Below are 13,146 nucleotides of genomic sequence, written 5' to 3'. Positions count from 1 at the left end.
AAGGGGTGAACCTCCCACGAATTGCAACAGAACATCTGCCAAATGTTTATTAGGCTTTCTCATAAGTCTCCTCTATAACCCTCGCATTGTCTTCCTGTGACCATGAAGTTGTGGGTCAAAATGAAAATTAACTTCTTTTGCTCCAAATTTGACCCGAGGACAACACAAGGGATAACATATCAATAATCCCAAGAGATCCAAGTGGTGGAAAGTCTTGAAAAATGCTCAAATTTCCGGGCTGCCATCTGATACATTTGCACTAGGGTTGGGTATCGTTCACTTTTTTTCCCGATACCAATACCGGTACCTGGAATTCGGTTCCGGTACCCAACAGTACCTTTCTCGGTACTTTCCCTCTGTAATAACAAAAAAATATTTTCAGTTGTAAAAAAAATGTAAAACCTTTTTATCCTGTTTACTTAGAACATTTTACACACAACACAAAATACAACACCTCCCTCTGGGCTCCCAAACCCGTCCCTACAAAGTATATAATAACTATTCATTTCTTACACTGCACTGTATCTTATGCTATTTTAGCATTTATTTTCTAGCTCTTTTTAAACTTTGAAAACAACACAGTAGAAAGAAGGAAGGCAACACTAGGGGGGGACAAAAGTGACAAAAAATTCAAATAAGCGACAAACTTTGAAAAAAATGACAAAAACTTTGTAGAAAAAAAAAGTCAGTATAAAAAAGTAAGGAAGAAAGGCAGGAATAGGTCAAAACAAAGGAGAAAACCTTAAAAAAAAGTGACAAACTTCAAAAATAGCGACTAATTTGGAGAAAAAAAGACAGTAGAAGTAACAAAAGCCTTGTAACTGAAAAACATGCAAAAAATGTCACGTACCCCTGCAGTCCTCCAGAGTACCCCTAGGGGGACACGTACCCCCTCTAGTCCTCCAGAGTACCCCTAGGGGGACACGTAGCCCCATCTAGTCCTCCAGAGTACCCCTAGGGGGACACGTACCCCGTCTAGTCCTCCAGAGTACCCCTAGGGGGACACGTACCCCGTCTGGTCCTCCAGAGTACCCCTAGGGGGACACGTACCCCGTCTAGTCCTCCAGAGTACCCCTAGGGGGACACGTGGCCCCATTTGATAAACACTACTCTGTAGTACCAATGTAATTCAGTCGGTACCCAAAAAAGTACCGAGTTGGGTACCAGACCCTCGTTTGCACTCACCACTTCGTAGTGTCCGTACTGCGCTGCCAGGTGCAGAGGGATGTGTCCGTCCAGAGAAATGCCGTTCACCGACGCTCCGGAGCGGAGCAGCACCAGGACCGACTCGGCTTTCCCCTGCCAGGCGGCGTAGTGCAGCGGACGCATTCCTGCAACACGTAAACACACACACACCTTTGAGTTCATGCAGTCACTACAAATACTCATGCATTATAACAATATCTGAGGGCTTCTTCTTGTTGGTACAATTTACAGCAGAAGATCTCTGGGAATATCTTTTATATCTGAGATGTGTGTGTGTGTGTGTGTGTGTGTGTGTGTGTGTGTGTGTGTGTGTGTGTGTGTGTGTGTCTAACCGTTGCTGTCCTTGACGTCCACAGTGGCCTGAGCCTCCAGCAGTGCAGACAGCAGCTCTGCGGTCCCTGTGAGCGCAGCGTGGTGCAGCGCCGAAAACCTGACACAACACAGGTCAAAGGTCACAGATGTTATATATAATAAACAATCTGACACAAAACAGAGGTCACAGATATTATATATCATAAACAAGCTTCCTCTAATTTGACCAATTTTCAAAAAGTTTCTATATCAGAAATTTTGGGTTTCCTTCTACTCCTTTCCACACGTCCTCTTTCCTCTTTCTCTGTTTTCCCTATGTTTATTTCTTTGTTTAGTGTTTTTTTTTTTTTTTTTTTTTTCACTACCTGTGTCTATTTTATTCCTTCCTACTTCCCTCCCTCTCTCCCTTTTATTTTCTGTTTTCTTTCCTTTCCTCTCCTTTCTGTTTCTATTATATATACCTTCTTTTCTTTTTTTTCTTTTATTTTTCCATTATACTATATTTTTTTTGTTTTTTTTTTTGTATATATATATATATATATATATATATATTATATTGTATATATGTATGTCATTATATTATGTATATGTGCTGTTTTTTCTGTCTGTGTCTATATACATATATATCTCTATGTGTATTTTTTTTGTATGCTTGTATATATATATGTATGTGTGTACATGTGTTTATGTATGTGTATATATATACCTATATATATGTTTTATCTCCATTTTTGTGTTCTACTTTATTTTCTTCCTCCTTTTCTTTCTTTCCTTCTCCATTATCCTCCTCTCTTCTCCTTTTCTCTCTCTCTCTTTTCTCTTCTCTCTCTCTCTCTCTCTCTCTCCTCTCTCTCTCTCTCTTCTCTCTCCTCTCTCTCTCTTTTTTTTTTTTTTTTTTTTTTTTTTTTTTTTTTTGTTGTTGTTGGTTTGTTGTTGTGTGTTTGTATGTGTATGTTTTACATACATACATACATATATATATATATATATATATATATATGGATTTATTTAAGGGATGTCTCCACTCCGAGTATGATATCGGAGACGATTTGGGCTGATCGGGGATCGGGAGTCACAGATCACCTCACTCAATCATTTCCATCATTGTCAGCTGAACGTAAACTCACAATTAGTCTATATCCATGACGTTTCATCATCAGGATTGGTCCGGTGGCGCAGCCGGATGTCCCTCACTTAGGCAGGATGTCCGTCCCGTCTTTGTGTTGGCGTTCTAACCTCTGTGAGGACTATGGTTAACTGCTCCTCAGATTTCTGCAGGGTAAATCCAGACAGCTAGCTAGACTATCTGTCCAATCTGAGTTTTCTGTTGCATCAGAACGTACACGTTCCACCAAAACAAGTTCCTTCCAGAGACTATTTATCAGAGGCACCGTGGCTCCGTCCGGAGCTTAGCGCCGCCCAAGACGATTGTGATTGGTTTAAAGAAATGCCAATGAACCAGGGCACGTTCTTCTCCCTTCCAGGAATGCTGTGTGGACTTGCTAGACCCTCCTCGGCAGCGCTGTGCGGGCGTGCGGGCGTGCGCGCAGCGTGCGTGTGTGTGTGTGTCTGAACAGAGTCAGGTTATTGTTTCTGTGTGAATCACTTCGCCCATCAGTGGCTCATGTAGAAAGGCCTATATTAGTTTTGTTAAAAGTCACTAGATATGACATTATTTATATTTTTATATATACAGAATATGAATATTGTGTGAGAATGTGCGAGTGTGTTACCGTGTGTGTGTGGCTGGCTGTGTGTGGTGTATTTGATTGTATTCTGCATGACTCCTCTGCAAATATGAGCTACCGTTATGAGAGCTGCGGCGGTTCTTGTGCGAAAATCAAATCCTCCGAGAGTCCTCCCCCCACCCCCCCCCACATGTGAAGCTCAGACAGGAGAGAAAACAAAGCTACAGGCTACATGTGTGTACATAAAGCAGGCCAAGACATTAGGGGAGAGAGAGGGATGAAAAAAGGCAGAGATGGAGGGCTGTTCTTTCTCTGTGTTGCGTAACGCGAGCGCTGGTATTCACGGGGCACAGTAGAGACAGCGCTGCGGGCCACTCCGACGATAATGGATGGATTACTGAGAGTGGAGAGGGAGAGAGAGAGAGAGAGAGAGAGAGAGAGAGAGCAACAGGAAGAGGAGGAGAAGAAGAACTCAGGAGGGTTTCAAGGGAGCTGGGAGGAAGTCTCCATGTTGTGGCGGAGTCAGATGATTAGTCTGAAAAGGAGAGCAGAGTCCCTGAAGGCTGCTGATAAAGAGACGCTCCATTATTAACACAGGCCCACAGAAACAGAGAGAGACGTATTCACATCCTATACTGCAGTAAAAGTACCAATGCATCCATGTATAAATACTCAAAAGTATTCAAAAGTAAAAGTGTGTATGTTGCAGTAAAATGCTCCCTGTCTGTGTTTTTCTGTTTGATTTGAAAGTTACAGAGTTTAAATAGTCACTCCACTGTTTTGATACATGAAGCTCAGTTCCCTGTCTAACTGAGAGATTGCATTGTGGGAAATGTAGGATCCAGTGTATTTGATGTCTCCATGTTGTGGAGACATCAAATTGCTTGTTGAGTTAAAAAAAATGTAAGGAAATCATTTCCAACTTTCTTTTATTCAACAAATTGAACATTGAATTTAATATAAAAGGAAGCACTAAAAAAAGAATGATAGTTACATTTTAAAGTGCAGTTTTCTTTGAGTATTGTGTACTTTTAGGCTATGTTTACACGGAAACGATCTGAAGAGAAAACGCAAAAGTGGCGTTGCGTTATCACTTTTTATTCTGCGTTTAGACGAGCGTTATGCAGGGGAAATCTGCGTGCATATGGTGACGCAAAAGTGTGTGAAATTCGATGTAGTATGCACTCCAGGTGACTAGGTGGCACTGCCCCACAACACCACCAAGGCACCCACCTGCGTAGAACATTCATTCTACTTCTCTCCTTAGTAGCGCCAAACCAAAACATGCCGAAGCGAACAACAAAAGCTCGTCTGGAAAGACGAGGAGGTGGAGTTGCATGTTTGTCTGATGATGACCGGCACAATTGACCGTGATAAGCCACAACACAGCACCCACGGGAGCACTACCAATACCCTGAGCCACAACACAGCACCCACGGGAGCACTACCAATACCCTGGGCCTCGCGGCCCTTCAGCCGCTGCTTGAGAGCGAGAGGCGGCCAGAGAGGAGGCTGAAGCAGACCCTCCGCTGGCCGCTCTCTCTCTCTCTCTCTCTCTCTCTCTCTCTCTCTCTCTCTCTCTCTCTCTCTCTCTCTCTCTCTCTCTCTCTCTCTCTCTCTCTCTCTCTCTCTCTCTCTCTCTCTCTCTCTTAAATATTGAGCCATTACATTGAAATTCTAACAGGAGCCTATAATTTCTGTAGCCTACTCCGTAACAACAGACGCCTTTTTCTCGTCTCTCTCCACACCTCTGTCTTCAGACTATTAAGATTTCCACTCTGGAGGGTGGTTTCACTTTTTTGCGTTTTAAGCCCCAAAAACGCCGTCGCCATATAAACGAAAAGGCACATCCGATAAAATATTTTTTCGTTTTCACCCGACAACAATATACATTGTATTGCACTTTCTAATGACACCATAATCTATTTTTTCCTTTTAATATTTCATATAACTTTCTCTTCTCTTTCAGTCGTGGGCTTTGTATATTTACTATCATAATGTCGAGGATAAAGACATAATGGGTCATAAGTAATATTTGGGAATAAAAAGTGATTATATTGTAACTAATCTGATCATGCTTGCTTGTTCACACACTGTGATACAACAGCTTACAGTAGATGTGCCATCCACACCGACAGCAGCTATCCCTGATGCACACTACTGGCTCTGCTTCTGACACTAAATCACATTTTATAAATTGTCATAATTCTCAGCACAAATCTCTCCTTTTTACAAAGCTTTCTGATCAAGTCAAGTCAGTGTCATTATGGTAGTGCCGAATCATCTGGCATCATTAATTATCCCAGGGCATTTTTCATATAGAGCAGGTTAACACCACATTCTTATTAATTCTTATCATATTCAGTCAATGAGCAACCCTACCTGCCCAAACTGGAGTTCTGGGCTCATATAGCTGCTGCTTGGTAACCTTACTGGCTCTTCATTGTCACTGTTAGCAGCAAACTGGACTAGTAGCTGCTGCTGCAGAGCTACAAGAACAAGTTTGATTAATAAACAAACGCTGGTTTGCAGTCACTTCTCCTAACTAACTTAGCTTACCCATCTCATCGTCTTCATTTGGCGTTTCACTAAAAACAGAAAAAGTTCATCTGGCCGCGTCACATTCTAGAGCTCTCCATTTTAAATTGTCGCCTTTCCAGTGCCGTTTTGCGCTTTCTATAACCCATTTAAAACAGCTCCTTTTTGCTCGCGGTGGCATCCTCCAACAAGCACCAGTGACTTGTGTACGCTGACTGTTTGTTGTTTTATTTTAGCATGATGCAGCCGTCGGAGGAATCAGAACATAAATAGGTCATCATTAACCAGGCTGCACTCTGCGAGTGGGCTGCATGAATGTAGAGAAAGGTGGGCTGCAAGAAAAAATAAATACTGTAAATACAAAAAGTGGGCTGCAATGAGTGCAGGCAGCATAGGGACAGCATCCATAATATTCAACTATGATTTCAACCCAGTGTCATACCTGAACACCGGCCCTCACAACAACCAAAGAACCAGACTAGCCAATCCGGGCCCGTTTGATAGTGTTACTGAGAACATTTACAAGCTGTGCTTTATGAGTGCTGGTCGGGCATGTTGGCACACGGAGAACATTTTACAGTTGAAAGATCAACACAGGGTGGAGCATGTATTCAGATCCTTTACTGCAGACATACCACCCTGTGGAACTACTTCGTGTAGTTACAGTTGTGTTATTTTAACAGAAATTGTCCACAGAACGTGATTCACATTTATATTTCTGAAAAAAAAAAGTTTCTGTCGCAGCAGCCGGACGGTTGCATCTCCTCCCTCCTTTAGACGTGTGACTGTGGCCGGCAGCTCAGGGGTTCTTCCCCCCCCCCGAAACAAAAGAGCAGAGCTCCCACCATCGCGGACTCATTCCATCTCTGCTCTCCATAGAAACACAAGCAAACAACCAGCCAACGGACTCAAAAACTAATTTGTCTCACAGGGGACGGAGAAAAGAAAGCGGTTTGTTTCCCACACACACACACACAGACACACACACACAAACAGACAAGACACACACAAACACAGACACACACACGCAAACAGACAGACACACACAAACACACACACGCAAACAGACACACACACAAAATATGCTGGCTCTATACACGCTAAAAGTCCTGATTATTTACATGGAGTCTGGTGGAGATATGCTGCTCTATACACGCTAAAAGTCCTGATTATTTACATGGAGTCTGGTGGAGTTTGGTGATGGTGATTTCGGGGCTGTTTCATGTTAAATAAAAGGATCTTACTCTTTAACTAAAAGGTCTATCTCTGTAGGGATCCTTTCCATAATGTTGTCAGACACTTAGAATAATAATCTGAGTCGGTCAGTGGCAACAACAGAACTTTTAGTGGACTCTAACTGCTGCTGAACATTAGTCCTGTAGGGTTACATTACAGCTTGGATCCTGTATATACTGGACCAGTTTCAGAGACTGTTGTCCCATCAGACACTCAGACAGCAATGCATAGGAAAATAGCATCCAGATTTGAAAAACAAAACAAAAACAAAGTTACCCTTTAATATCGTAATTTTACCGGACACCTCCTGTCTCTCCACAGAATAGAACTTTCCCTCCAACACCAGGCTGATACACCTGGAGAGGAGGGGCCGCCGACTCCCACAGTGTAATTAATCCCTCAGAAACTTGGCGAAATGTAAAACTGTGTGAGCCAGGATGAAAAGTATGTCAGCCATTGTTCAGCCAAGGCGAGCTGGATGCCTTTCTGTTTCATTAAACACCAGCTCCGGTTCTGCTCTTCGTGTTCTTCTGTTCCGAGTGTCACCGTTTCGTTTGTCCGCTCAGAGTGCTGCTCTCTGTGTCAACACGATGTTAGACAAGACACCATTAAAGTTTAACCAGCAGATTAATGAATTAACCAAGAGATCAGACTGCAGACCAAGCTGCACACGTTTACGGCATTAATCTCTTTTAAACCACCGGTCAAATGGGACCTGTTTTCAAAGTTTCCAAATAAGAAATATGAGTTTCTTTCTCCAACTCCTTACAAACTGTCCCGTTCTTCTTTACCTAAACCCAACTGTCCCGTTGTTCTTTTCCTAAACCCAACTGTCCCCTTCTTCTTTACCTAAACCCAACTGTCCCGTTCTTCTTTACCTAAACCCAACTGTCCCGTTCTTCTTTTCCTAAACCCAACTGTCCCGTTCTTCTTTTCCTAAACCCAACTGTCCCGTTCTTCTTTTCCTAAACCCAACTGTCCCCTTCTTCCTTTCCTAAACCCAACTGTCCCGTTCTTCCTTTCCTAAACCCAACTGTCCCGTTCTTCTTTACCTAAACCCAACTGTCCCGTTCTTCTTTTCCTAAACCCAACTGTCCCGTTCTTGTCCCGCGTCGTCACGTCAACGTAGCTTTTATAAGCAACCCCACTATCTTTTCCTAACCTAACTGCGTCAAAAGTGCCACCAATAGTCCCGACCCAGCGCGTTTAGATAAAACGCGTTTAGATCTGATGCTAAAGGAGACTTTTGGCGTCAACAACAAACGGCAAAGGCACCTGACCAAGCGTCCATGTGTTACGCGATGGGAGTGAGAATGTGTTGAATCAGCGGTGTAGTCTACATAATCGGAGGTATACGCAGCTCCAGGATTTGCGTATACCCACAAAAAAAATGTGCAATGATACATAACAACATGGTTTTGTGACAGAACTTTCACTTCAGCTATGTGTTTTTGCAAATCCGGTAATGTGACCGCAAACTGAACAAATGCTGCAGAGAGACTAACGTAGTTTAGCCACTACAATAAACTAGACTACACCACTGGGTCTGATTGACTCCTTCCCCTCACCGCGGCTCTGTCAACTCTCTCCTGCCTCGTCTCTCACCTGTCTGCGCTGCATTAAGTCATCTGTCCGGCCCTCTGCTCCCTGACCTTTGACCCCGCTGGGCGACCCTCTGACCCTCTCAGGGGCCGAACAAAAGAGAGGGGGACAGTCGACAGCGCCCCAGGACTCATGTGTCTCTGCCACTGGGGTTTTACGGCGCTCTCGGACTCTCGGGGAGCTTTTGTTATGACGACAGTGTTGACTTTAAGGCTGCGAGCAGACAGGACACACTTTCTGAAATATAAAAACATAGACAACTTTGACTGTATTTTGTTCAGGAAACGTTCCTTTACTAGAGCTGAAACAGTTCCTTGATTATCTTGAATAACTCCACTACTATCGATGCAAATTTGGTTACCTTGAAGCTTTGTTTTATTATGTAACTAACGTTGTACCGAGGGCTTTAAATTGACACCCGCCAACCCGCCAAATGCGGGTAAAAATGTAACTTTGGCGGGTATCACTGTAAAGTTATTAGACAATTTGTCCGGTGAAGAATGAAGCAAACTTTGCATCCGTTTTGAATCAGCTGGCTGCAGAAATGTTGCCAGATTGGTCTGTTTTCCGCCAAGAAATTTTGGGCGGTTTTGTGCATTTGGCTTAGAAAACGTAACTTTTATCTGGCAGCACTTCTTACACTAATCCTACATTTCCCGTGAACAATATGTTGTGGGTGCGGGTGAAAAAACAACTTTGGCGGGTAACGTAAAGTTATTAGACAGTTTGGCCAATAAGCACAGTAAATATAGATATTTTACATGTTCCCCGTGAGAGGAGCGTCAGAGGCGAGGTAACCCTAACCCTGTCCCCACGCTAGCTGCAACGAACAACGCGTCGAGCATAAACGTCTCTGTGTCCGCTCGTAGCGCGCCCCATCTAAAGTTATAAGTAAGTTGACGAACCGTTTTAGTTATCGCAATCGTTCCGGACCCCTGACAGAGAACTTTTTTTTTTTTTAGACGCAGACCTTTGAGTGATACGTCTGAAAACCTCTGCTATACACAAGTTCATAGCAACAAAAATGACAAAGGGAGGATACAGTAAGAAAAACTGTTTATGATAATAAAGAGGCGTGGTTTACTTCATAGGCTGTGTACCCGTGTGTACCTGTGTTACTACATTATCTGGGACACACGACAGTGATTGTACAACAAAAGATGTATCCTGGAATTCACTCAAAACTTGATATTGTTTGAAACAAAGTAAGACTGAAAGAGGCAATTATATTGTCAATCGTGATTATTTTTGAGACAACTAATTGCGCAGCAACATTGGGAATTGTTCCAGCTCCAGAGATACGAGTGGAAACATGCAGCTGGTGTGTGTTTAAAGACGAGACAGCTCGGAGATGTTTGAGAGGAAGCAGCAGGAGGGAAATAAAACACTCGGAACAAAGAGAAATATTGATGAGGAGGGAGTCAACTTTCTCCGTCTGTTTTCTCCTTCCAGGCTAATGAGCTGAGGGGAAGGATGCAACCCTGTCAACGATCGGCAGAATGAAGTTCTGACAGCAGACACAACTAAACTCTGAATGTGCTGAGTCGTGTGCTGACTTCAGCTCGCGTAGTTTCCACTGTTACTGCAGAGTGGACACACTTTTATAGAGGCAGAGGGAGCGGAGTAACGGCCGGGCACGCATGGCACAAACGGGTCCAGAAACAAACACAAATAAACACTTAGGAATACATCGCCATGCGGGAGGTTTATCAGAGCTTCTGTCAGGTTTCACCAAGTCAAATGTAAGACTTTTTTAAGACCATTATGAATACATTTCAAGACCTATATCACAACATAAAAAAAAACAGCAACAAAAAAACATATGGCAGAGACACACATACACACACACTCATACACTCACACTATGCACACATATACAGACATTTGTATCCTGTGTAAATTATTTCTGTACTTGCATGTTGTATGCTGAGGCCATGTCTCAGACGATTTTCTGTCCAGACAGACAAGAAAGTTTTCTGAATCTGTGAGTGTGTGTTGTTTTTTTTTATAGCGTTGATTTCACATCACTCACCCATCTGAGTCCTGGTAGTTGACATTCAGTCTCTTGGTGGAGCCCAGCAACTCTGGAAAACACAAAACACACATTATTAGTATGTGGTTTGGATCAACGGAAGTACATTTCCAGGATAAGTATCAGTCAATCTAGCAGCAGGTCCTGAGTGGTCCAGCGATTCTTTCTCCCCGTACTTCACCAAAGTAAATATTGGAGCCATTCTTCAACAAGCCACGTATCTCCAGAACATTCTGACACTGAAATGTTATCTTTCAAACACATCAGGAGAAAATAAACTTTGTTTGAGACCCATTTCGCTCTAGTTCTGGCACCAAATATGGATATTTTAATGAATAAAACAGATTTCCCTGCTCCCAGCGTGGCTGAGTCATGGCTCTTACAGAGCTGTAGCGGTAATCGGTCTATCCCTAGTCCTGGGAAAAGGTCCGATCGGCCACATTAAATGGTAACTACCGTTTTTGTCATGCTGAACCCTATTTTCCTATATTTTTGTGACTGATGGAAACAACAATCTTTGACATTGGTCCAGTATTATGCAAGATCGCTGCAGTTGGCAGCAGTGAAACAAGCTACAATGTAATTTAATGGGGCAATTGTCCAGCTTGTATTTACCTTCACTAAAGTGACAGACTCCGATTATTATATAAGTGTCTGACAACATTATGGAAAGGATCCCTACAGAGATAGACCTTTAAAAACCTCTTTAAGAACTTTCTGTTCAACCAGAAACAGCTCTGAAGTTGCTAGCGATAAACCCACCAGACTCCATTTAAAAAACAATACTTTTAGCGTGTATAGAGCCAACATATTTTCACATGTAAATCTGTAAACTGTGTGTTTATTTCAACCAGAACTAGAGTTGTGATGGTTGGAAAGTGGAAAGATGATCCAAAAAACGGCTTATCATAGTTTTATGTTGTTTCTGTCCACTTTAAATGAAGTGTATTTTACAATGCTTAAATTACTGTTTATTTACATGGAGTCTGGTGGGTTTAGCGAACGCAATTTAGCGGATGATTTTATGTTTAAATAAAGGATCTTACTCTTTAACAGAAAGGTCGACCTCCTTAGAAATCCTTTCCATAATGTTGTCAGACACTTAGAATATCAATCTGAGTCTGCCAGCGGCAAAACGAGCACTTTAGTGAAGGTAGATACCAGATTTAGATTAGAAACATGATTTAAGTTGTTGTCTTGAGAGAAACCATGGTGACTGAAGGTGCTGCAGTGTTTACTATCCGAGGGTCTCAAGGGGTCAAAGGTCAGTGTGCAGGGGAGGCTGGGACCCTGGATCCCCCCCACCGCCATCAGCAACATCTCTACACCCCCAAAAAAACATCAGGGCTTTGAAGTCTTAAAGATCTCGGGGAAACTCAGCAGGCATTCCCTCCGGGGGTCCCGGCGCTGCTTTGATTATGACCTGGATTTTATAATTAATGGGAATGAATCTAAACTCAGACACACACTGAACGCAACACGGAAACTGTCTCTTCTCATAACAAGCTGCACTGGAAGTACGCCATTGCAGATGTTTGTTTACGTATTTCTTCACAAACTTAAATTTGTATGTTGAAGTTAAATAATACATTTCAAAATCTTAGAAGCTCATTTTCTGCATTTTCCTTGATAATCAACACACACACACACACACACACACACACACACACACACACACACACACACAAAGAAACACACGCACACATACAGAAACACACACACACACACACACACACACACACACAGGTCCAACTACGAAGACTAAGTGAAGGTTTTCTGTCTTTGTCCAAACTGTTCGAAAACTAGAAACAACACTGGCTCCAGATTTTAGACTTTGGCCTCAAACATGTCCTCACACTCTCGGGCTCGGCGGCCTCCACCAGGAAATAGTTGATGCTAAAAATTTCAGCCAACAATCGTCTTCATCTTCATCAACTGCTGCACATTTGTTCGAAGTTATTTTTAATGCCGTTTTATGGAGCAAGGAGGTTTCAGCCAGTGGGGTGTGTGTGTGTGTGTGTGTGTGTGTGTGTGTTTGTGCTTGTTTAACTAAAACCGGGAGTCCATTATACTTGTGGGGTCCCGACAGCTTTGTGGGGCCAAAATGCTGGACCCCACAACTTTAAAGGGCTGTTTGAGGGTTAAGACTTGGTTTTAGGATTAGGGATAGAATTAGGTGTGTGTGTGTGTGTGTGTGTGTGTGTGTGTGTGTGTGTGTGTGTCTATGTGTGTCTGTCTACTAAATAATCTCAGTTTATAATCTGGTGAAACTCTGAGAGAGAAAGTGTATTTGTTTGATGCAGCCGATCTGTTTGAAGGACATCTCGGAGGGAAACAAGCCTCTCCCCCCCCCCGCCCCCCACCCCACCCCAGAGGAAGCAGGAGTGGGACACGTCGGTCTTTATCTGCTGACTGAATGAGGACGATGACGCAGTGTGTCTTATCAGTTAGTCCTCGGCCCCAGAGTACATCCCCACTGCAAACTGCTACATTAGGCTTTAACAGGGTTCAACAGTACTGGTGCTGCGTTCA

The 13,146-nt window shown here is 43.0% G+C and overlaps 2 protein-coding genes across 2 annotated transcripts in view; both read right to left on the bottom strand.

Moving 5' to 3' along the window:
• The window catches only part of LOC120574900 (NACHT, LRR and PYD domains-containing protein 12-like), a 280,762-nt gene that overhangs the window by 97,665 nt on the left and 169,951 nt on the right, over positions 1 to 13,146 (bottom strand). The gene's annotated exons all lie outside the window — the stretch shown is intronic.
• LOC120574901 (caskin-2-like) overlaps positions 1 to 13,146 on the bottom strand; it is a 78,887-nt gene that overhangs the window by 39,300 nt on the left and 26,441 nt on the right. Inside the window, 3 exon segments of the mRNA XM_039825409.1 lie at positions 1,186 to 1,331; positions 1,539 to 1,636; positions 10,615 to 10,666. Of these exon segments, the coding sequence (XP_039681343.1) occupies positions 1,186 to 1,331; positions 1,539 to 1,636; positions 10,615 to 10,666 (296 nt within the window).

This window comes from Perca fluviatilis, chromosome 15, assembly GCF_010015445.1.
Source record: "Perca fluviatilis chromosome 15, GENO_Pfluv_1.0, whole genome shotgun sequence".
Lineage (NCBI taxonomy): Eukaryota > Metazoa > Chordata > Actinopteri > Perciformes > Percidae > Perca > Perca fluviatilis.
Note: the sequence above shows the minus strand (reverse complement) of the source record. Positions and strands in the feature narration are given on the sequence as shown.